The sequence below is a fragment of the Carcharhinus amblyrhynchos genome, chromosome 7 (genome assembly GCF_965287045.1).
Source record: "Carcharhinus amblyrhynchos chromosome 7, sCarAmb.v2.hapA, whole genome shotgun sequence".
NCBI lineage: Eukaryota > Metazoa > Chordata > Chondrichthyes > Carcharhiniformes > Carcharhinidae > Carcharhinus > Carcharhinus amblyrhynchos.
In genome coordinates this window covers 128166958-128192621 of record NC_137330.1, presented here as the reverse complement: position 1 = coordinate 128192621, position 25664 = coordinate 128166958, and the positions used below count along the sequence as shown (strand labels likewise).

The following is a 25664-nucleotide window of genomic DNA, read 5'->3' as shown; positions in this document are numbered from 1 at the left end:
ACCCCCAAACTCACACAAACCCCCCCTCACCCCAACCCACACAAACCCCCCCTCACCCCAACCCATACAAACTCCCCCCTCACCCCAACCCACACAAACCCCCCCTCACCCCAACCCACACAAACCCCCCCTCACCCCAACCCATACAAACTCCCCCCTCACCCCAACCCACACAAACTCCCCCCTCACCCCAACCCACACAAACTCCCCCCTCACCCCAACCCACACAAACTCCCCCCTCACCCCAACCCACACAAACTCCCCCCTCACCCCAACCCACACAAACCCCCCCTCACCCCAACCCACACAAACCCCCCCCTCACCCCAACCCACACAAACCACCCCCTCACCCCAACCCAGACAAACTCCCCCCTCACCCCAACCCACACAAACTCCCCCCTCACCCCAACCCACACAAACTCCCCCCTCACCCCAACCCACACAAACTCCCCCCTCACCCCAACCCACACAAACTCCCCCCTCACCCCAACTCACACAAACCCCCCCCTCACCCCAACCCACACAAACTCCCCCCTCACCCCAACCCACACAAACTCCCCCCTCACCCCAACCCACACAAACCACCCCCTCACCCCAACCCACACAAACTCCCCCCTCACCCCAACCCACACAAACTCCCCCCTCACCCCAACCCACACAAACCCCCCCCTCACCCCAACCCACACAAACACCCCCCTCACCCCAACTCACACAAACTCCCCCCTCACCCCAACCCACAGAAACTCCCCCCTCACCCCAACCCACCCCCCCCCACCCCAACCCACACAAACTCCCCCCTCACCCCAACCCACACAAACTCCCCCCTCACCCCAACCCACACAAACTCCCCCTCACCCCAACCCACACAAACCCCCCCCTCACCCCAACCCACACAAACCCACCCCTCACCCCAACCCACACAAACTCCCCCCTCACCCCAACCCACACAAACTCCCCCCTCACCCCAACCCACACAAACTCCCCCCTCACCCCAACCCACCCCCCCACCCCAACCCACACAAACACCCCCCTCACCCCAACTCACACAAACTCCCCCCTCACCCCAACCCACAGAAACTCCCCCCTCACCCCAACCCACCCCCCCCACCCCAACCCACACAAACTCCCCCCCCACCCCAACCCACACAAACTCCCCCCTCACCCAACCCACACAAACTCCCCCCTCACCCCAACCCACACAAACTCCCCCCTCACCCCAACCCACACAAACTCCCCCCTCACCCCAACTCACACAAACCCCCCCCTCACCCCAACCCACACAAACTCCCCCCTCACCCCAACCCACACAAACTCCCCCCTCACCCCAACCCACACAAACCCCCCCTCACCCCAACCCAGACAAACTCCCCCCTCACCCCAACCCACACAAACCACCCCTCACCCCAACTCACACAAACTCCCCCCTCACCCCAACCCACACAAACCACCCCTCACCCCAACTCACACAAACCCCCCCTCACCCCAACCCACACAAACTCCCCCCTCACCCCAACCCATACAAAACCTCACAAGCCTCCTCCCTGCAACATCATCTCTTTCCAGCTATTGATTCTATGGTGCTGGCTGGTGGCTTTCTGGCTCCCTTCGTGTTACATAGAACATAGAACATAGAACATTACAGCGCAGAACAGGCCCTTCGGCCCACGATGTTGCGCCGACCAGTTACAAAAACAATGACCCACTAGCCTATACCAATCCCTTTTCGTCCATAAACCTATCCAGAGATCTCTTAAACGCCCCCAAACTAGACGCATCTACAACTGCAGCAGGCAGGGCATTCCAATCCCTCACCACCCGCTGGGTAAAGAACCTACCCCTGACATCCGTCCTGTAGCTACCCCCCCTTAATTTAAAGTCATGCCCCCTCGTGCTAGCTTTCTCCATCCGAGGAAAAAGGCTATCACTATCCACCCTATCTAAACCTCTAATCATCTTATATGTTTCAATAAGATCCCCTCTTAGCCGCCTTCTTCCCAACGAAAACAACCCTAGATCCCTCAGTCTCTCCTCATAGGACCTCCCCACCATACCAGGCAACATCCTAGTAAACCTCCTCTGCACCCTCTCCAACGCCTCCACATCCTTCTTGTAATGCGGGGACCAGAACTGCACACAGTACTCCAAGTGCGGCCGCACTAGAGTAGTGTACAGTTGCAACATTACACTGCGACTCCTAAATTCAATCCCCCTACCAATAAACGCCAAGACACCGTACGCCTTCTTGACAACCTTATCTACTTGATTCCCAACTTTCAGGGATCTATGTACACACACACCTAGATCCCTCTGTTCATCCACACTATTCAAAGTCCTCCCGTTAGCCCTATACTCGACACATCTGTTGCTCCTACCAAAGTGAATTACCTCACACTTCTCCGCATTAAATTCCATCCGCCACCTCTCGGCCCAGCTCTGCAACCTATCTAAGTCTCCCTGCAGACTATGACACCCTTCCTCACAATCTACCACACCTCCAACTTTGGTGTCATCAGCAAATTTACTAATCCACCCAACTATACCCTCATCCAGATCATTAATAAAAATTACAAACAACAGTGGCCCCAAAACAGATCCCTGAGGCACACCACTCGTAACTGCACTCCATGATGAATATTTACCATCCACCACCACCCTCTGTCTCCTATCTGATAGCCAATTCCTGATCCAACTTCCTAGATTACCCACAATCCCATACATCTGCATTTTCTGCAGAAGCCTACCATGGTGAACCTTATCGAACGCCTTACTAAAATCCATGTATACCACGTCAACTGCCTTACCCCCATCCACCTCTTTGGTCACCTTCTCAAAAAACTCAATAAGGTTAGTAAGGCACGACCTACCTGCTACAAAACCATGCTGACTATTTCTAATCAATTCATTACACTCCAAATAACTATAAATCCTATCCCTAATAATTTTTTCTAAAACCTTGCCCACAACAGAAGTAAGACTCACCGGTCTATAATTCCCGGCAAAGTCTCTGTTCCCCTTCTTAAACAATGGGACAACATTCGCTATCCTCCAATCCTCCGGGACTACACCAGAGACCAATGATGACCTGAAGATCTGAGCCAGAGGCTCTGCAATCACCTCTCTAGCCTCCCAGAGAATCCTAGGGTAGATCCCATCCGGACCAGGGGACTTATCTATTTTCATAGTGTTGTCCACCACCAACTAGTTTTGGCTTTCTGCTTGTTTGAGTAAGCTACATCAGCTTCCTCGTTGAGGACACAGTTAAAATTGCAGTTTGGCTCAATGATGCATGTTTAAAGAAGCACCCCGATTACTTACTATAAGCATCATTACAGTTGCTCAGAAAAGCAGGTTAAGTAGAAGATATTGGAGTATCAGTGAATGTTGGAAACTGACAGCTTTTGCTATATGAGATCACCTCTTAAGTTCCACAACATGAAATCTCTTGCCTTCAGGGATATGGTTAATCCCACTTACTGAATGAATGAATATAACTGGAAGGAATGATCAGGGTACAGCGCAGTCAGCTCTGGCTTCTATTACCTGGACTGTGGTGTGCAGGAAAGCGACTGCATACAGTAGTGGTCTCCACATGGGCAGGTTTGAATATTCTATTTGGTCTTGAGAGATCCCAGTAAATGTTCTTTTCAGTCCTGCCCGCACTCCCTGAGGAGGCTCATTGGTGTACTTAATGGATGTCTGCAAAATAGACAATGAAAATTTCAAGAGTAAGGTACTACAAATTCTAAAAATCTTCAGTAAAAATACTGGAAACACAAAGTAGATCAGGGACAATCTGTGGAGAGAGAAATCAGGTTAACATTGAAAGTTGGTTGAAAGGATAAAAGAAAGCCCCAAGGCTTTTTACTCTTATGTGAGAAATAAAAGAATGACCAGGATGAGATTAGGGCCAGTTAAGAATAGTAGTGGGAACTTGTGCATGGAGTCAGAAGAGATAGGTGAGACGTTGAATGAATACTTTTCTTTGGTGCTCACTAAGGAGAGGGGCCATGTTGTTGAGGAGGAGTGCGTGATACAGGCTGATAGGATGGAGGAGGTAGATGTTCTGAGGGAAGATGTATTAGCAATTTTAAAAAAAACCTGAAGGTGGATAAGTCCCCTGGGCCAAATGGGATACATCCTAGAATACTTTGGGAGGCAAGGGATGAGATTGCGGAGCCTTTAGCTTTCATCTTTGGGTCCTCACTGTCCACGGGGATTGTGCCAGAGGATTGGGAGTGGTGAATGTTGTTCCTCTCTTTAAGAAGGGAAATAGGAATAACCCTGGTAATTATAGGCCTGTTAGTCCTACTTTGGTGGTCGGTAAGTTAATGGAAAAGGTGTTGAGAGATAGAATTTATGACCATTTGGAAAGATGCAATTTAATCCAGGATAGTCAGCACGGTTTCATGAGGGGTAAGTCCTGCCTCACAAATTTGATTGAATTCTTTGAGGTAACTAAGTGTATAGACGGAAGTAGAGTAGTTGATGGATTTTAGTAAAGCGTTTGATAAGGTTCCCCAGTGTAGGCTCATGATGAAGATAAGGAGGTGTGGGATAGAGGAAAATTTGGCTGATTGGAAAAGTAACTGGCTGTCTCATAGAAGACAGAGGATGGTGGTGGAGGGAAAGTTTTCAGACTGGAGGCCAGTTACCAGCGGTGTACCAGGGATCAGTGCTGGGTCTTCTGCTATTTGTGATTTTTATCAATGACTTGGAAGAGAGGGCTGAAGGGTGGGTTAGTAAATTTGCTGATGACACCAAGATTGGTGGAGTAGTGGATGAGGTGGAGGGCTCTTGCAGGCTGCAAAGAGACATTGATAGGATGCAGAGCTGGGCCGAAAAGTGGCAGATGGAGTTTAACCCTGATAAGTGCAAGGTGATTCATTTTGGTAGGACAAACTTGAATACGGATTACAGGGTCAACAGCAGGGTTCTGAGGAATGTGGAGGAACAGAGAGACCTTGGGGTTCATATTCACAGATCTCTGAAGGTTGCCATTCAAGTGGATATGGCCGTGAAGAAGGCTTATAGTGTGTTAGCATTTATTAACGGGGGTTTGAGTTTAAGATCCGTGGGATTATGCTGCAACTATACTGGACGTTGGTGAGACCACATTTGGAATATTGTGTTCACTTCTGGTCACCTCACTATAAGAAGAATGTGGAAGCATTGGAGAGATGCAGAGGAGATTTACCAGGATGCTGCCTGGTTTGGAGGGTAGGTCTTATGAGGAAAGGTTGAAGGAGCTGGGACTTTTCTCTTTAGAGTGGAGGAGGATGAGAGGCGACTTAATATAAGTTTATAAAATGGTGAGGGGGATAGATAGAGTGGACGTGCAGAGACTATTTCCTTGGGTGGATGTAACAGTTACTTGGGGGACATAACTATAAGGTTCATGGTAGGAGATATAGGAGGGATGTCCGAATTAGATTCTTTACTCAGATAGTGGTTGGGGTATGGAATGGACTGTCTGCTGTGATTATAGGGAGTGGGATAGCTTGATCTTGGGTTTGGACATAGCTCGGCACAACATTAAGGGCCGAATGGCCTGTACTGTACTGTTCTATGTTCTATATTGGTGACCATTTGGGAATTTTGACAGAGTGCGATCCAGGGCTAGGAAGAGAACTCGTGGGCTCTGGTATTCCTTCTGTTTATATGTCCCATCCCTCTTTTAATCCTCTCCCTCATATCCTTTAGGCCCACAGTCACAGTGGGGTTGAACTATTTATACAGATTTAGCAAAATCTCTTGGATTTTGTACTCTATTTATAAACCCATTGAAAGCTCAGGTATGATACCTTACAACCACAGCTTTGTCAGACAATTCCACACTACCTGGTTATTCACATTATGCAATGAGCTTTGGCCATGCTCTCACTCTCCTGTACAGGTGCTTCAAGTGAATTGATTGATGCTAATTTACTGGAAGGTTTTCCCATTTTTTAAACTTGGACATGAAACCAGGAGTTATGCATCAGTCAAATGTTTATGACTGTTACAATTATTCTCATTTGTACATGGGATCCTTGCCTGCAGTGCTTGCTAGGTTCAACTCTTTTGAATGTTGCTGTCTGGATCTTTCATAGGACCAGGTTCAAAAAAGCAAAGCTAGTTGCATAATATGAGTTACCAGCTTGTGTGTAATTGCCTGACAAAGATGTAGTTGTAAAATATCATACCTGAGCTTTCAATAGAGATGGGAATCAGTCTGGTAAACCTTCACTGCACTCTCTTGATGGCAAGCATATCATAGATAGAACCCTACAGTGCAGAAAGAGGCCATTTGGCCCACCAAGTCTGCACCGACCACAATCCCATCTAGGCCCTACCCCCACATCCCTACATATTTTACCCACTAATCCCTCTAACCTATGCATCTCAGGACACTAAGGGCAATTTTAGCATGGCCAACTAACCTAACCCGCACATCTTTGGACTGTGGGAGGAAACCGGAGCACCCGGAGGAAACCCACGCAGACACAAGGAGAATGTGCAAACTCCACGCAGACAGTGACCTGAGCCGGCAATTGAACACAGATGCCTGGAGCTGTGAAGCAGCAGTGCTAACCACAGTGCTACTGTGTCACCCCAAATATCCTTTCTTAGATATGGACATCAAAACTGTACACAATACTCCATGTCTGGTCTCACCGAGGCCCTGTACAGTTGCGGTAAGTCATCCTTATTCCTGTACTCAAATCCTCTTGAAATGAAGGCCAACATACCATTTCCCTTCCTAACTGCTTGCTGTTCCTTCATAGTTGCTTTCAGTGATTGGTTACAAGGACACCTAGGTCCCTTTGTACATTAACATTTTCCAATCACCATTTCAATAGTACTCTGCCATTTTGGTTTTCCTAGAAAAGTGGATAACTTCACAATTATCTGCATTTTGCTGTACCTGCCATGTATTTTCCCACCCAGTCAACTTGTCTAAGTTGCCTTGAAGCCTCTTTGCTTTCTCCTTACCTCTCAAAATTCCGCCAAGTTTTGTCAGCAAATTTGGAAATATTACATTTGATTCCCTTATTCAAATCATTGCTATATATTATGAATAGCTGAGGCCCAAGCACTGATCCCTATGTTATCTCACTAGTCACTGCCTGTCTCTTCAAAAAAGACCTATTTATTCAAGCTATTGGTTTTCTGCTACCAGTCATCATAAGACCATAAGAACATAAGAAATAGGAGCAGGAGTAGGCCATCTAGCCCCTCGAGCCTGCCCTGCCATTCAATAAGATCATGGCTGATCTGAAGTGGCTCAGTTCCACTTTCCCGCTTTCTCCCCCTAACCCTTAATCCCCTTGCCTATCAAAAACCTATCAACCAGCGTCTTAAAAATATTTAGCGAGGTAGCCTCCACCACTTCAACGGGCAGAGAATTCCAGAGATTCACCACCCTTTGGGTGAAGAAGTTCCTCCTCAACTCTGTTCTAAACCGCTCCCCCTTTATCTTGAGGCTGTGCCCTCTAGTCCTACTGTCCTTTCTGAGCAGGAAGAGCCTCTCCACCTCTATCCTATCCATCCCATTCATCATCTTATATGTCTCAATGAGATCTCCCCTCATTCTTCTAAACTCTAACGAGTACAAGCCTAGTTTATTCAACTCCGGTATCAGCCGAGTAAACCTCCTCTGCACTCCCTCCAAGGCCAAAATATCCTTGCGTAAGTGCGGCGACCAAAACTGCACACAGTGCTCCAGCTGCGGCCTCACCAATGCCCTATACAGCTGCAGCAAGACCTCCCTACTTTTATATTCAATCTCCCTCGCTATGAAGGCCAGCATCCCATTCGCCTTCCTGACCACCTGCTGCACCTGCAGGCTGGGTTTTTGCGACTCATGCACAAGGACCCCCAGGTCCCTCTGCACCGTCGCATGCTGCAGTTTTTCGCCATGTAAGTAATAATCCTTTCTACCATTATTCCTACCAAAGAGGACAACCTCACATTTGCCAACATTAAATTCCATTTGCCATTTCCTGGCCCATTCACCCAGCCTATCTAGATCCTTCTGCAGACTCTCCACACCCTCCGCACAATTTGCCGTTCCACCAATCTTGGTGTCATCAGCAAATTTCGACACCCTACACTCGGTTCCCTCCTCCAGATCATCTATATAAATGGTAAATAGCTGAGGCCCCAGCACCGACCCCTGGGGCACTCCACTAGTCACCAACCGCCAATCCGAATAGCACCCATTGACCCCCACTCTCTGCCTCCTATTTGACAACCAATCCTCTATCCACGCTAACACCCTACCCCCAACTCCATGCCCCCTGACCTTCTGTAATAACCTCTTGTGAGGCACCTTATCAAACGCCTTCTGAAAATCAAGAAAGACCACAACCACTGGCTCTCCTCTATCCACCGCCCTAGACACATCCTCATAGAACTCCATGTCAGTTTACTCCCCCAAATCCCATGGTGTTTAATTTTGTGCACTAACCCCTTATGTGAGACTATTTCAAAAGAACTCTGAAAATTTAAATGCACCACATCCACTGGTTCTCCTTTCAAGTTCACTGTCAAGGGCAGCATTTATTGTCCATCACGAGTTGTCCTACAGAAGGTGTTAGTGAGCTGCCTTCTTGAATCTGCTTCCTTTGCAATATTTGAGGTGCACGTATACCCACAGTGCTGTTAGGGAGGGAGTTCCAGGATTTTGACCCAGCGACAGTGAAGGAACAGTGATATAACAGCAATAACAGCCAGCGGGTGATAGAGGAACAGATATGTAGGCAGATTTTGGCAAGGTGTAAAAGTAACAGGGTTGTTGTGGTGGGAGATTTTAACTTCCCCTATATTGACTGGGACTCACTTAGTGAGAACATAAGAACATAAGAAATAGGAGCAGGAGTAGGCCATCCAGCCCTTTGAGCCTGTCCCGCCATTCAATAAGATCATGGCTGATCTGAAGTGGATCAGTTCTACTTTCCCGCTTTCTCCCCTTAACCCTTAATTCCCTTGTCTATCAGAAACCTATCTACCCGTGACTTAAATATATTTAGCGAGGTAGCCTCCACCACGTCAACGGGCAGAGAATTCCAGAGATTCACCACCCTTTGAGTGAAGAAGTTCCTCCTCAACTCCGATCTAAACTGCCCCCCTCCACCCCCCCCCAACTTATTTTGAGGCTGTGCCCTCTAGTCCTGCTATCCTTTCTAAGCGGGAAGAATCTCTCTACCTCTACCCTATCCATCCCCTTCATTATCTTGTAAGTCTCTATAAGATCCCCCCTCATCCTTCTAAACTCTAACGAGTACACACCCAGTCTATTCAATCTCTCTTCACAGGCTAACCCCCTCATCTCCGGTATCAGCCTAGTGAACCTTCTCTGTACTCCCTCCAAGGCCAATATATCCTTTCACAAGTGCGGCGACCAAAACTGCACACAGTACTCCAGCTGCGGCTTCACCAGTACCCTGTACAGTTGCAGCAAGACCTCCCTACTTTTATATTCTATCCCCCTTGCTATAAAGGCCAACATCCCATTCACCCTCTTGATCACCTGCTGCACCTGCAGACTGGGTTTTTGCAATTCGTGCACAAGGACCCCCAGGTCCCTCTGCACCGTAGCATGCTGCAGCTTTTCACCATTTAAATAATAATCTCTCCTACTATTATTTCTACCAAAGTGGATAACCTCACATTTGCTAACATTATACTCCATCTGCCAGTCCCTCGCTCACTCGCTCAGCCTATCCAGATCTCTCTGCAGACTTTCCACACCCTCCACGCAATTTGCTTTTCCACTCATCTTCGTGTCATCAGCAAATTTTGTCACCCTACACTCAGCCCCCTCCTCCAGATCGTCTATATAAACGGTAAACAGTTGAGGCCCCAGCACTGATCCCTGCAGATCTCCACTAGTCACCAACTGCCAACCATTGATTCCAACATTCGCCTTCCTGTTAGATAACCAATCCTCAATCCATGCTAACACCTTACCCCCAACTCCATGTACCCTAACCTTTTGCAGCAACATTTTGTGAGGTACCTTATCAAACGCCTTCTGGAAATCTAAAAACACCACATCCACCAGTTCCCCTCTATCTACTGCACTAGTCACATCTTCATAGAAATCCAATAAATTCATTAAACACAACTTCCCCTTCACGAATCCATGCTGCGTCTGCTTGATCAAACCATTCTTTTCTAGGTATCTTGCTATTTCTTCTTTGGTGATGGATTCTAGCATTTTTCCAACTATCGACGTTAAGCTAACCAGCCTATAATTCCCTGCCTTTTGTCTGCTACCTTTTTTAAACAGCGGCATGACGTTAGCTGTTTTCCCATCCTCCGGCACTTCCCCAGAATCCAGTGAATTTTGATAAATAATTACTAAGGCACCTGCTATCACCTCTGCCATTTCTTTCAGAACCCTGGGATGCATTCCATCCGGTCCTGGGGACTTGTCCACCATCAGTCCTGTTAGTCTATCAAGTACTACCTCTCTAGTGACAGTAATTGTATCAAGGACCTCATCTCCTACCATCCCTCTATCTTTAATATTCGGTAAGCTATTTGTGTCCTCCTCTGTGAAGACTGACACAAAAAACTTATTTAAAGCCTCAGCCATTTCCTCGTTACCCACCGCTAAATCTCCCCTCTTGTCCTCCAAGGGTCCAACATTCACTCTAGCCAGTCTCTTCTTTATATATTTGCAAAAACTTTTACTATCATTTTTTATATTTAGAGCTAGTTGATCTTCATACTCTATCTTTCCTTTCTTTATCGCTTTCTTAGTCATTCTTTGTTGTTTTTTAAATCTTTCCCAATCTTCTAATTGCCCACTATTTTTAGCCGCTCTGAATGCATCAGCTTTTAATTTAATACTCTCCTTTATTTCCTTTGATAACCATGGCTGGTTATCCCTTTTCTTACAGTCCTTTTTTACCATCAGAATATATTTCTGCTGACTACTGGAAAAGATCTCCTTAAAGATCCTCCACTGTTCCTCAGCTGTCCTACCAACCAATCTGCGCCCCCAATCTACATTCGCCAATTCCGCCCTCATCTTATCATACTCCCCTCTGTTCAAACAGAGGACACAGGTTTAGGACCCTACTTTCTCACCCTCCATCTGCATCAGAAATTCAACCATATTGTGATCACTCGTCCCAAGAGGGTCCCTCACAAGAGGATCCCTAATTCTACCTGCCTCTTTACACAGTACCAGATCTAAGATAGCTCGCTCCCTCGTAGGTTCCTTTACATACTGTTCAAAGGAACTATCCCGACAGCATTCCAAGAACTCTTCCTCAAGCACACTGCGTCCGACTTGAGTCAACCAATCAATATGCAGATTAAAATCCCCCAGAATTATCGCTGTTCCATTTCTGCACGCATCAATTATTTGTTTGTTTATAGCCAGCCCCACGTCAAGGTTATTATTTGGGGGACTATCAGCGACTTTCTCCCTTTACTATTTCTTATCTCCACCCACAACAATTCCACATTTTGCTCTTTGGACCCTATATCTTCTCTTACTACCGCCCTGATATTATCCCTTATTAACAGAGCTACCCCACCTCCTTCTTCCTCCTGTCTATCCTTCCTAAATGTCTGATAGTGCTGAATGGGGCAGAGTTTGTAAGGAGCATCCAGGAGGGATTCTTGAAACAGTACATAGATAATCCAACTAGGGAAGGGACCATACTGAACCTGGTGTTGGGAATGAGTCATAAGTCATATGCTCTGTCTGAGGCCAGAACTCTCCATTCGCCTGATGAAGGGGCAAACCCCGAAAGCTTGCGAGTTTACTATCAAATAAATCGGTTGGACTTAAACCTGGTTTTGTCAGTCTTCTTATTGGGAATGAGCCCGGTCAGGTGATCGATGTTTCAGTAAGGGAGCAGTTCGGGAACGGTGACCACAATTCAGTAACCTTTAAGGTACTGATAGATGAAGATAAAAGTTAGGGTGCTAAATTGGGGGAAGGCTAATTAAAACAATATAAGAAGAAAGTAGACCGGGGGCAGATGTTTAAAAGCAAATCAACATATGGGAGGTTTTCAAGTGTAAGTTGATAGGAATTCAGGACTGACACATTCCTGTCAAGATGAAGGATAAGTTTGGCAAGTTTTGGGAAACTTGGATAATGAGAGATATTGTGAGCTAGTCCAAGAGAAAAAAGGAAGCATTTGTTAAAGCTGGGAGGCTGGGAACACATGATGTAAGTGTGCAATACAAGGAAAGTAGAAGGAAACTTAAGCAAGGAGTAAGAAGGGCTAAAAGGAGTCACTGAAAAGCATTGGCCAGCAGGATTAAAGAAAATCCCAAGGATTTTTTCACATATATGAAGAGCATGAGGGTAGCCAGGGAGAGGGTTGGCCCACTCAAGTACTGGGGAGGGAGTCTTTGCATGGAGCCAGAAGAAATGGGCGCGGTATTAAACAAGTATTTTGCATCAGCATTCAACAAAGTGAAGGACTTGGTAGATGATGAGTCTGGTGTGTAGACATTGAGATCAAAAAGGAGGAGGCACTGGGATTCTGGAGAAACATTAAAGTAGACAAGTCCCCACGACCTGCTGGGATATACCCCAGAATACTTAGAGAGGCAAGGGAGGAAATTGCTGGGGCCTTAAGAGAAATCTTTGTATCCTCACTGACCACAGGGAAGGTCCCAGAGGATTGGAGAATAGCCAGTGTTGGAATGACAGAGGCTGAGGAGCAACGTGATAGAAGTCTACAAGGTTATGAGAGGCATGGACAGAGTGGATAGTCAGAAGCTTTTTCCCAAGATGGAAGAGTCAATTATTAGGGAGAACAGGTTTAAGGTGTGAGGGACAAGGTTTAAAGGAGATGTAGGAGACAGGTTTTTTTTTTACACAGAGGGTGGTGGGTGCCTGGAACTCGTCACCAGGGAGGTAGTGGAAGCGGATATGGTAGTGACTTTTAAGGGGTGTCTTGACAAATACATGGATAGATTTGGAATGGAGGGATGACACCAAGATTGGGGGAACGGCAAATTGTGCAGAGGGTGTGGAGAGTCTGCAGAAGGATCTAGATAGGCTGGGCGAATGGGCCAGGAAATGGCAAATGGAATTTAATGTTGGCAAGTGTGAGGTGGTCCACTTTGGTAGGAATAATGGTAGGAAGGACTATTACTTACGGGGCGAAAAACTGCAGCAGGCGACGGTGCAGAGGGACCTCGGGGTCCTTGTGCATGAGTCGCAAAAACCCAGCTTGCAGGTGCAGCAGGTGGTCAGGATGGCGAATGGGATGCTGGCCTTCATAGCGAGGGGCATTGAATATAAAAGTAGGGAGGTCTTGCTGCAGCTGTATAGGGCATTGGTGAGGCCGCAGCTGGAGTACTGTGTGCAGTTTTGGGCGCCGCACCTGCGCAAAGATATTTTGGCCTTGGAGGGAGTGCAGAGGAGGTTTACTAGGCTGATACGGAAGTTGAGGGGGTTGAGCTATGAGGAGAGGCTGAATAAACTAGGCTTGTACTTGTTAGAGTTTAGAAGAATGAGGGGAGATCTCATTGAGACGTATAAGATGATGAATGGGATGGATAGGATAGAGGTGGAGAGACTCTTCCCGCTCAAAAAAGACAGTAGGACTAGGGGGCACAGCCTCAAGATAAAGGGGGGGCGGTTTAGAACGGAGTTGAGGAGGAACTTCTTCACTCAAAGGGTGGTGAATCTCTGGAATTCTCTGCCCGTTGAAGTGGTGGAGGCTTCCTCGCTAAATATTCTTAAGATGCGGGTTGATGGGTTTTTGATAAGAGAGGGGATTAAGGGTTATGGGGAGAGGGCAGGAAGGTGGAACTGAGCCGCGACAGATCAGCCATGATCTTATTGAATGGCGGGGCAGGCTCGAAGGGCTAGATGGCCTACTCCTGCTCCTATTTCTTATGTTCTTATGTTCTTATATCGTCCCCAGAAGGATATGGGGTTTTAGTTAAGTCGGGCAGTATAGTCAGGCTTGAGGGGGCCAAAGGACCAATTCCTATGCTGTAATTTTCTTTGTTCTTTGTATTTCCAAATCAGAATGGTGAGTGACTTGGAGGGGAACTTCCAGCTGTTGCTGCATTTGTCCTTCTAGATGGCAACAGTCATGGATTTAGATGGTGTTGCACAAGGAGGCTTAATGATTTCCTGCAATGCATCATGGTGATGATACACACAGCTGCTCCTGTGCATCAATGGTGGAGGAAGTGAATATTTGTGGAAGGGGTGCTTTGTCCTGGATGGTGTTGAGCTTCTGGGGTGCTGTTGGACCAGCAGTTATTTGGTTAAGTGGATGGTATTCCATCACAGTCATGATTTGTACCTTGTAGATGGTGGAAAGGCTTTTGGGGGATTAGGAAGTGAGTTACATGCCACAGGATTCCTAGCCTCTGACCTGTTCATGTAATTCAGTTGAGTTTCTGGTCAATGGCAACTCTTGGGATGATGGTGGGGATTTAGCAATGACAATGCCATTAAATGTCAAGGAGCGATGATTAGACTGTCTCTTGTTGGAAATGGTCATATCTTGACACTTGTATGGCACAAATGTTATTTACCGCATGTCAGCCCAAGGCTGGTTATTGTCCGGGTCTTGTTGCATTTGGACATGAGTTGCTTCAGTATCTGAAGAGTCGCAAATGATACTGGACATTGTGCAGTCATCAATGTCCAGCCCCACTTCCGACCTTATTATGATGGAAGGAAGGACACTGATGAAGCAACTGAAGATGGTTAGGCCTTGGACACTACTGAGGAACTCCTGCAGAGATGTCCTGGAGCTGAGATGTTTGACCTTCAACAACTACAACCATCTTCTTCTGTGTTTTATGCCATACTCCATCAGCTGTTGCCTTAATGTGAGGGGCAATCTCTCTAACCTCACCTCCAGAATTCAGCTCTTTTGTCCATGTTTGAACCAAGGCTGTAATGAGATCAGTAGTTGAGTGACTCTGCCAGAACTTAAACTGAGAATCAATGAGGTGGTTATTGCTGAGCAAGTGCCCGCTTGATAGCACTGTTGATGACCCCTTCCATCACTTCACTGATGATTAAGAGTAGATTGATTGGGCGGTAATTGGCCGGATTGGATTTGTCCTGTGTTTTGTGCACAGGATATACCTGGGCAATTTTCCACATTACCAAATAGATGCCAGTGATGTAGTGTACTAGAACAGCTTAGTTGGAAGGGTGCATCAAGTTCTGGAGCACAAATCTTCAGGACGGTTGCTGAAATATTGTCAGGATCCATAGATTTTGCGGTATCCAGTGCCTTCAGATATTTCTTGACATCAAATGGAATGGAATGAATCAAATGGGCTGAAGACTGACATTGTGATGCTGAGGACCTCTAGTGGATACTCTGTGGATTGCACACTCTAATGCCTCTGGAAGTATTTCCCTCAAAATGCTATTCATTGTCTTGATAGCTTGCCAAGTGTCAGGAATAACAACATGTCAACGACTTTATTTAATGGTTACTTGTCTTCTCAAAGTAAATCATTATTCACTATATGAAAAACATATATAAGGGTCCTTGTGCATGAGTCGCAAAAACCCAGCTTGCAGGTGCAGCAGGTGGTCAGGAAGGCGAATGGGATGCTGGCCTTCATCACGAGGGGGATTGAATATAAAAGTAGGGAGGTCTTGCTGCGGCTGTATAGGGCATTGGTGAGGCCGCAGCTGGAGTACTGTGTGCAGTTTTGGGCGCCGTACTTACGCAAGGATATTTTGGCCTTGGAGGGAGTGCAGAGGAGGTTTACTAGGCTGATACCGGAGTTGAGGGGGTTGAGCTATGAGGAGAGGCTGAATAAATTAGGCTTGTACTCGTTAGAGTTTAGAAGAATGAGGGGAGATCTCATTGAGACGTATAAGATGATGAATGGGATGGATAGGATAGAGGTGGAGAGACTCTTCCCGCTCAAAAAAGACAGTAGGACTAGGGGGCACAGCCTCAAGATAAAGGGGGGGCGGTTTAGAACAGAGTTGAGGAGGAACTTCTTCACTCAAAGGGTGGTGAATCTCTGGAATTCTCTGCCCGTTGAAGTGGTGGGGGCTACCTCGCTAAATATTTTTAAGACACAGGTTGATAGGTTTTTGATAAGAGAGGGGATTAAGGGTTATGGGGAGAGGGCGGGAAAGTGGAACTGAGCCACGACAGATCAGCCATGATCTTATTGAATGGCGGGGCAGGCTCGAAGGGCTAGTTGGCCTACTCCTGCTCCTATTTCTTATGTTCTTATGTTCTTAAATATGATTCAGCATTTCATTCTCATATATAAAATTGGGAAGATCCTTTGAATTTACCATGCATATGATGGGTTGTGATTCTAAATTAGGGTTCTCCCATAATTCACAGAATATCTAAGCTGCTATGAATGCTGTCACTTTTCAAAGCTGTCCTGACTGAAGGAAAATTGCAGAAGGTCTGATCAGCCCATTTCTGCAATCAAGCCAACAACACGGAGACTGTAGAGTGTGGGCTCATGACCCATCACCTCACCTCCCGTCCCCTTATCTCACCTTACTGAAAATTGCCGACAATGAAATTGGGGTGGGAATTCCTGAATCTTGCCCATTTTATATCCTCTCCTCACAGAGTACAAAAGCAAGGAAGTTGTGTTGAAACCTTATAAAACACTGGTTTTGCCTCAACTGGAGTACTATCTCTGATTCTGGCCATCACACTTCAGGAAGGCATTGGAGAGGGTGCTGGGAAGGTTGACAGGGATGGTTCTGGGAATGAAGGATTTCACATAAGATTGGCGAAGCTCTTTAGATAATAGAAAGTTGAATAGCTGACCTCTTTGTCCCATCCATAATAAAGGAATACCTCTTACTGACTCCTTAGGCCTTCAGCTTGGCTCTAGGAAAGAGACTTCCGAGTGATCATGATGATAAAAGGTCATCAATCTGAAATGTGAACTCTTTCTCTTTCCACAGAGGATGTCTGACCTGTTGAACATTTTTAGCACGATCCATTTTAATACTAGGAGAATGCTTCTGATAATTGAATAGTTTGACGTGACTGTTGAATTTCAGTTGAGAAGGCAGAGTGTATCACAGTTAATAACTTATCGACAAAGTGAGAGCTGCAGGATTGTAGCATTTCCACAGCCAAAATAATGTTCTTCAGTCTCTGAGTGAGGTGTAGCCTCATACCTTCTGACTCTGAGGAGAGACTGCCATCACTCAAGGCCAGTAGAGAAAAGGTAGCTAGGATTTAAGGGACCTAAAGAGCCTCAACCTGGGTGAGAATTGATGAGGAATGGATTTTGCCTTCCCACTGACATTAACATGTAGCCCGAGGTGAAGGGGCAACCAGCAACAGTGTCACAAGGACAAGAAGAGATAAAATCTAAGTTGCTGTGGTGAAATGTCAGTAGGTTTCACAGGCAGATTTTGCCTCATTCTCCACCACTCTCCTGTTCTAACCCAGTGAGATTGTAGAGGTAAATCCAGCCTAAGAATTCAGCAGGACTGATCCTCATCGCTAGTGTTTTAAAAATTAGATTCCATCATGGATTAATAAACAGAATAGGTGAAGATTTCTGCAGTAGGATTACTATTTAAAAACTGGAACTTGTTAGCCCTGATTTTTTTTGTAACTCCGATGTACAGGGCTCAGTGACAGGCCTGACACTGCTTCAGGTCTTTGCTGATTTCTGGAGTTTTGGCGTTGACTTGTCAGGGACAGAACTTCCAGCTGACAGCAGCCAGGCAGGGGCTCTGTATGCCAGGAGAGTGTTCCTTTGATTTTACCTCTATCCCACTCTTGGCCTTTGAAATGATCACCCCATTCCTTCATAAGGATGAATTTGATTACAAACAGTGAGGTTCAGATTACACAAGCAGCTTTGATCCTTTAAGTACTCATAATTTAGGAAACAGGTTACTCAATCAGTTCCAATCATGAAGGCAATCTGACAGTTTGTAGCATAAATACTAACCTGTAGCAATGTGATCGGGAACCTTGGATGTGGTTCGGTGGTTATCCACACTCGGAAAGAATCGTGCACATTCTCACTTGTCAATAAGGTCTCTAACAATTCATTCATGAATTCCAATCCTAAGTGACAGTTCTGTAGCAAAACCCATCCACCCTGTGGTGTGAGAGAGAACAGTTAGTTTATCCAAACTGTGGAAAGTCCAGTATATCTCTGATTGTTTGTAATCAATTGCAATTTACCTTTAAATCAAGGAGTCATAGAGGTTTACATCATGGAAACAGGCCCATCAGCCCAATTTGTCCATGCCACCCATTTTTTTAAACCCTGAAGTTAGTCCCAATTGCCCACATTTGGCCCATATCCCTTTATTCTCATTTTACGCATGTAACTGTCTAAATGCTTTTTAAAAGACAAAATTGTACCTGCCTTTACTATTACTCCTGGCAGCTTGTTCCAGGCACTCACCATGCTCTGTGTGAAAAAATTGCCCCTCTGAATCCTTTTGGATCTCTCCCCTCTCACCTTAAACCTAAGCCCTCTAGTTTTAGACTCACCTACCTTTGGGAAAAGATAGTAACTATCTAGCTGACCTGTGCCCCTCATTATTTTATAGACCTCTATAAGATCACCCTCAGCTTTCTACACGCCAGAGAAAAAAAGTCCCAGTCTATCCAGCATCTCCTCATAACTCAAACCGTCGAGTCTCGTAGCATCCTAGCAAATCCCCTCCACACCCTTTCTGGTCCAATAATATCCCTTCTCCAACAGGGTGTCCAGAACTGTACACAGTATTCCAAGTGCAGCCACACCAATATCCTGCACAATGTCAACAAGACATCCCAACTCCTGTATTCAATGCTCTGACCAATGAAACCAAGCATGCTGAATGCCCTCTTTACCATTCTGTCCACTCCACTTTCAAAGAGCTACGAACATGAAACCCCAGATCTCTCCGCTCTGTAACTCTCCCCAATGCCCTACCATTAACTGAGTGAGTCCTGCTCTGGTTCAAACTACCAAAATGCATCACCTCGTATTTATCTAAATTAAACTCCATCTGTCCCTATCTCTTTGACCCAATTGATCAAGATTTATTTAATCATATTTAATTTATGCTGATTCTGATTTTAGAATACAGTAACTAAGATTTATTTTTATTAATTCATTGAGAGCTTCAAGTTTTTAGGTATCCAGATGACCAACAACCTGTCCTAGTCCTCCCATGCCAACACTATATTTAAGAAAGCCCACAAACGCCTCTACTTTCTCAGAAGGCTAAGGAAATGTGGCATGTCAGCTACGACTCTCAGCAACTTTTACAGATGCACCATAGAAAGCATTCTTTCTGACTGTATCACAATTTGGTGGGGCTCCTGCTCTGTCCAAAATTGCAAGGATTACAAAAGGTACTCCTAACCCTATCCCTAGTGTAGCCCAAACCATCACGCAAACTAATCTCCCATCCATTGACTCTGTCTACACTTCCCGCTGCCTGAACATAAGAACATAAGAAATAGGAGCAGGAGTAGGCCATCTAGCCCCTCGAGCCTGCCCCGCCATTCAATAAGATCATGGCTGATCTGTCGTGGCTCAGTTCCACATTCCCGCCCTCTCCCCATAACCCTTAATTCCCTTGCCTACCAAAAACCTATCTACCCGCGTCTTAAATATATTTAGTGAGGTAGCCTCCACCACTTCAACGGGCAGAGAATTCCAGAGATTCACCACCCTTGAGTGAAGAAGTTCCTCCTCAACTCCGTTCTAAACTGCCCCCCCTTTATCTTGAGGCTGTGCCCTCTAGTCCTACTGTCCTTTCTGAGCGGGAAGAGTCTCTCCACCTCTATCCTATCCATCCCATTCATCATCTTATACGTCTTAATGAGATCTCCCCTCATTCTTCTAAACTCTAACGAGTACAAGCCTAGTTTATTCAGCCTCTCCTCATAGCTCAACCCCCTCAACTCCGGCATCAGCCTAGTAAACCTCCTCTGCACTCCCTCCAAGGCCAAAATATCCTTGCGTAAGTGCGGCGACCAAAACTGCACACAGTACTCCAGCTGCGGCCTCACCAGTGCCCTGCACAGTTGCAGCAAGACCTCCCTACTTTTATATTCAATCCCCCTCGCTATGAAGGCCAGCATCCCATTCGCCTTCCTGACCACCTGCTGCACCTGCAGGCTGGGTTTTTGCGACTCATGCACAAGGACCCCAAGGTCCCTCTGCACCGTCGCCTGCTGCAGTTTTTCGCCATGTAACTAATAGTCCTTCCTACCATTATTCCTACCAAAGTGGACCACCTCGCACTTGCCAACATTAAATTCCATTTGCCAGTTCCTGGCCCATTTGCCCAGCCTATCTAGATCCTTCTGCAGACTCTCCACACCCTCCGCGCAATTTGCCGTTCCACCAATCTTGGTGTCATCAGCGAATTTCGACACCCTACACTCGGTTCCCTCCTCCAGATCATCTATATAAATGGTAAATAGCTGAGGCCCCAGCACTGACCCCTGGGGCATTCCACTAGTCACCAACCGCCAATCCGAATAGCACCCATTAACCCCCACTCTCTGCCTCCTATTTGACAAAGCAGCCAGCATAACTGAGGACCCCTGCAACCCGGACATTCTCTCTTCCACTTTCTTCCATTGGGAAAAGATACAAAAGTCTGAGGTCAAGTATCAACTGCCTCAAGAACAGCTGCTGTCAGACTTTTGAATGGACTTACCTTGCATTTTGTTGATCTTTCTCTACACCCTAGCTATGACTGTAACACTACATTCTGCACTCATAAGAACATAAGAAATAGGAGCAGGAGTAGGCCATCTAGCCCTTCGAGCCTGCCCCGCCATTCAATAAGATCATGGCTGATCTGTCGTGGCTCAGTTCCACTTTCCCGCTTTCTCCCCATAACCCTTAAATCCCCTGTCTATCAGAAACCTATCTACCCGTGACTTAAATATATTTAGCGAGGTAGCCTCTACCACATCAACAGGCAGAGAATTCCAGAGATTCACCACCCTTTGAGTGAAGAAGTTCCTCCTCAACTCCGTTCTAAATAGCATCTCCCCCCCCTTATTTCGAGACTGTGCCCTCTAATCCTGTTTTCCTTTCTAAGTGGGAAGAATCTCTCTACCTCTACCCTATCTAGCCCCTTCATTATCTTTTAAGTCTCTATAAGATCCCCTCTCGGCCTTCTAAGCTCTAATGAGTACACGCCCAGTCTATTCAATCTCTCTTCATAAGCTAACTCTCTCATTTCCTTCTTATGAATGGTATGTTTTTGTCTGTATGGCACACAAGAAACAATACTTTTCACTGTATGCTAATACATGTGACAATAATAATCAAAATCAAATCATGGGACATGGGTGTCACTGGCTGGCCAGCATTTATTGCCCATCCCTAATTGCCCTTGGAGGGCAGTTGAGAGTCAATCACATTGCTATGGCTCTGGAGCCACATGTAGGCCAGATTGGGTAAGGATGTTAGATTTCCTTCCCTAAAGCACCAGATTAGTGAACCACATTGGTTTTTCCGACAATCAACAATGGTTACATGGTCATCAGTAGATTCTTAACCCCAGATTTTTTTAATTGAATTCCACTATCTGTTGTGGCGGATCTGGATCTTCAGAACATGAGCTGAGTTTCTGAATTAATAGTCTAGTGCTAATACCATTAGGCCATTGTCTTCCCTATTATTTAGTGTTTACTTTGTCTGATTCTTGTACAGTAAACATTCTTTTGTTTTAAACTTTGACTGTTGTAGTTTTATTCTTTCTCAATAACTGGGATTTCAGATTACTTCTTTTCTTGAAGCAAATCTACTGGTTTCTACCCAGCTAATAACAAAACTGTTGGGGAGGCTGTGGTGGTGGTGGTGAGGGTGTGGGGGGTGCGGGGGCAGGCTGTCTCATCTAGGGCTGGAAAACTTTATCAATGAGAAAGAAAAAAAATGGATAGGCTGGGTTGTTTTCCATAGAACAGAGCAGGCTGAAGGTTAACTCAATGACCTGCGGAAAAATATCAGGAGTGCAGATAAAGTACTTGGGATGACTTACTTATCTCAGAATGGAGGTCAAAAACCAAGAGATATCAATTTCAAATTATTAATTCAACAGAAGATGAGGAAACATTTTTTCACCCTATAGGTGAAGGGATCTTGAACTCTAAAAGTGGTAAACTCTCACCACATTTAAAAAGTACTCAATGCCTACTTGGTTCTACTCAAGAACTGTGACTGCAGAACAATGGACCAAGTGCAGGAAAGTGGGATTAGACTGGATAGCTATTCATCATAATGGCTCCAACAGCTTGCTCCTGCATTGTAAATTTTCTTTGACTTCTTTGGACAGGTGTGTGGAACAGCAAGGATATGATAGATGAAATTTAACACAGGTAAATTAAAAAATGATTGCGTGAAGAATACTGATTAGGAGACCCCTGCTTTCCTTTGAAATAGTGCTGTGGGATTTTTTTAGAGCCACATGAGAAGGCAAACGACTCCATTAATTAATGGTTCACCCAAAAATGACAGCCCTGACAGTGCAGTTCACTGTTGGAGTGTCAGTTTACACTACTGCACACAAGTGCTGGAGTGCGTTTCATCCAAAACCAATGGACCCAGAGGTGAGTGTCCTTCCTACTGAAGATTCAGGAAATCTCTCTGCTGTGCCCTTGCTAACTGAGAGTGCTTGAATATTGAATTCAAGACATGAGAACAAGCATTCTAGAGGATGTGCCTCATCATGATGAGTACAATGCTCATGGAAGTCTTTGAAAAATTCAAAATGGGAGGTGGCTGATTTGACATGAAATTGATAATTGACATTCATATGAACTGATTTTCTGACCTGATGCATAGACAGTGCCACCAACTTTCTGGCATGAACCTCTTGTCCCTGACCCATGGACATGGCCCTACAATCTAAACAAAGCATATTGGTTACCATTGTACAGAGCTCTCTTCAGTCTTGCATTATATTTATTCCATACAGAAATATCAACTGCATCTAACCACTAAAATAGTCGAAAGTGATTAAAGTGACTAAAGTGTTTTACTGGTAATGGTTCTGTGACAGTAGGTTAAACCCTGTGGTCCTCAACTCATTGACTGCTGATGCTTCATCCTGAGCCATTTCCTTGACAACTTTTTAATGTAGTGGTGTTTTACCATTGCGAGCTCTCAGGAGTAGGACACAGTAGCAGGCTCTGAGTCTACTTGCTATTGATGTAATTCTAGACCACAAGCTACCAATCTAGCCAGCTGTGCTATCTTTCCCCCAAAGCTGATGTCAAAATTTGAGATTTAATGAATACTGGGAAGATTAGTCTATGGTCTTCTTTCACAAGAAACACTCAAAGATGGAATGAGATAAATGAGGTCAAAATAGGAATTTGAGCTTCCCACCTCAATTTCCCATTCATTCACTGACTAGCACATGAATATGGTGCTTTGAAGAATGCTCCAGAGAACGTCAAAGACTTTAAAGATGAACATTTATTTCAATTTCAGCAACTCCCCAGGAAGAAAGAACTGGGGTACGCTACCTCGCAATCTTCACTAGAACCAGAATAAGAGAGCCTGAAGCTCAGGATATAGCTGCAGAGGCCACCGTTAGCATCACATCTTCCTCCATTCAAACTAGCCCCTGCCAGGGATGGCTGATGGAATTGGACAAACATGCTGCCTCTGTGTCATGTTGAGAAGGGGGCAAGGGAAATACATCCTAAAAATGTATTGACCTTTCACCAGCCAGTCCCAGTATAAATAAAAACAGAGAAAGACTATAAATGTAGCAACAAAAAAGCCACATTTACATACTGGAAAGAAAAAATCAGAAATATGAGAGACAGACAATAAGAAAAAAACAGAAAAGGGATAATGAAGATTAGCAAAAGGAAGAGAGAATGCAGAAATAGAATTGCTGAATTATATTTCAGTGTATGTTATCAAGAGGACAAACGTGTGAGCTGTTGCTAGTTATACGCCAATTAAATTCTACAATTGCTTATTAAGGATTGAGCAGTGTAGTATGTGACAATGATTGTTGTAGGTAAAAAGACACCTCTGAGACTGTTAATGAGTCAAAGTACAGTAGTTTTATTACAAAAACTTCCGGGAGAGATCTGGCACCTAACAGCAGTTTGCCAGGCTTCTCACTGAACACAAATAAGTGTGTTCATGATTTATACATCATGATTCTCAGCACCAGTCATGATGCAAACTCTGGTATCAGTCAGGATCCACAATGCTTCTGCTTCCAATCACGATGCAGCCCCCGGTTTCAGCCAGGACCCACAGTTCATCTGGCAGCTTCAGTCATAGAACATAGAACATAGAACATAGAACATTACAGCGCAGAACAGGCCCTTCGGCCCACGATGTTGCGCCGACCAGTTAAAAAAAACAACAACAATGACCCACTAACCTAAACCAATCCCTTTTCGTCCATAAACCTGTCCACAGACCTCTTAAACGCCCCCAAACTAGGCGCATTTACAACTGCAGCAGGCAGGGCATTCCAATCCCTCACCACCCTCTGGGTAAAGAACCTACCCCTGACATCTGTCCTATAACTACCCCCCCTTAGTTTAAAGCCATGCCCCCTCGTGCTAGATTTTTCCATCAGAGGAAAAAGGCTATCACTATCCACCCTATCTAAACCTCTAATCATCTTATATGTAGTCAATGACGTAGTCATTGTTACAGTCACGATCCACAGCTTTTCCAGTGGCTTCAGCAGCTTCTTTATTGAAGTAACTTGTGTGGTCGTGGCTTTCCAGTAGGAGTCCTCCTGTCAGATAGCCGTTATTGCATTCTACCTTCTGCATTTGTTTAACTATGTTTAACTATGTTTAGCTAGTACAAACAGGTAAGCTTTGCAATGTCTGCAAAATAACATTCACATTTAACTACTTGTCTTTATGGAAATGAAAGTTAAAGAATGAAAGACATGAACAAGTAAGGAAAACATGAATAAATAATTTATAGAGATGCCAGGAGTAATATAAGCTTAAGGAGATCAGCCATGAGGAAGGGTTATGTTTGTGACATATGCTAAGTACAAAATGCATTAAATTCATTAACCCTTTCCCTTCTTCAATGATAAAAGGAGTTTGCACTTCCCAAGGTAAACTATTTATCTGATTTCTAGTAGAAATACAATAAAAGACAATGAGCATAATTAAAGTAGGATAGACGGATAAGAGATAGATGAGTTTGCTGAGGAAAAGTATCCATATAAAACACTGATCCTGTTCTGATACAAACTAAGTTGGAAACAAATATCATAAAAAATCATGATAGTGATTTTCTCCATTGACAATCTGAGGCTTCCTCTCGGCATGTGTAAAAATTGTAATTGAACATAAATATGAAATATTCTAAAGAAACACATGGAATGCTAACAGATTGCAGTTGTATTCACCACAAAGATTGTATCCATACCAATTTCAAGCTTCTTGGCCAGTCCTTCAATCTGATTGCTGGGATCAGAGCCCATGGATAGGAAACAGATCAGAGGAGTTTGTGTGTCACTTTCTTCCCAGGTTGTCTCCAGGTTTAGAATCACCGGTTCTGCATATTTCGCACCCATTGCATCAGAAATGTAGTTTCGAGCTTGTGACAGAGTTCTGTCAGGGCACCATGACCTGACAATTCAAAGTAATGATGAAATCAAAGACATTTAAATTAAACTGTTGGTCATCAATTACTGAATTACTGAAATGTAAATTACTGAAATTGCTGAATTACTG

The 25664-nt window shown here is 45.1% G+C and overlaps 1 protein-coding gene across 1 annotated transcript in view; it reads right to left on the bottom strand.

The window, feature by feature from the left end:
• Positions 1 to 3540: 3540 nt before the first annotated feature.
• Positions 3541 to 25664, bottom strand: part of LOC145345624 (dynein axonemal heavy chain 8-like) — a gene marked incomplete at its 3' end in the record, with an annotated part of 1250971 nt that continues 1228847 nt past the window's right edge. Inside the window, exons 85-88 of the mRNA XM_080193458.1 lie at positions 25357 to 25559; positions 22760 to 22833; positions 17908 to 18060; positions 3541 to 3696 (exon numbers count right to left, since the gene is read on the bottom strand). Coding sequence (XP_080049584.1) covers positions 3541 to 3696; positions 17908 to 18060; positions 22760 to 22833; positions 25357 to 25559 — 586 coding nt within the window. The remainder of the gene's footprint in view (positions 3697 to 17907; positions 18061 to 22759; positions 22834 to 25356; positions 25560 to 25664) is intronic.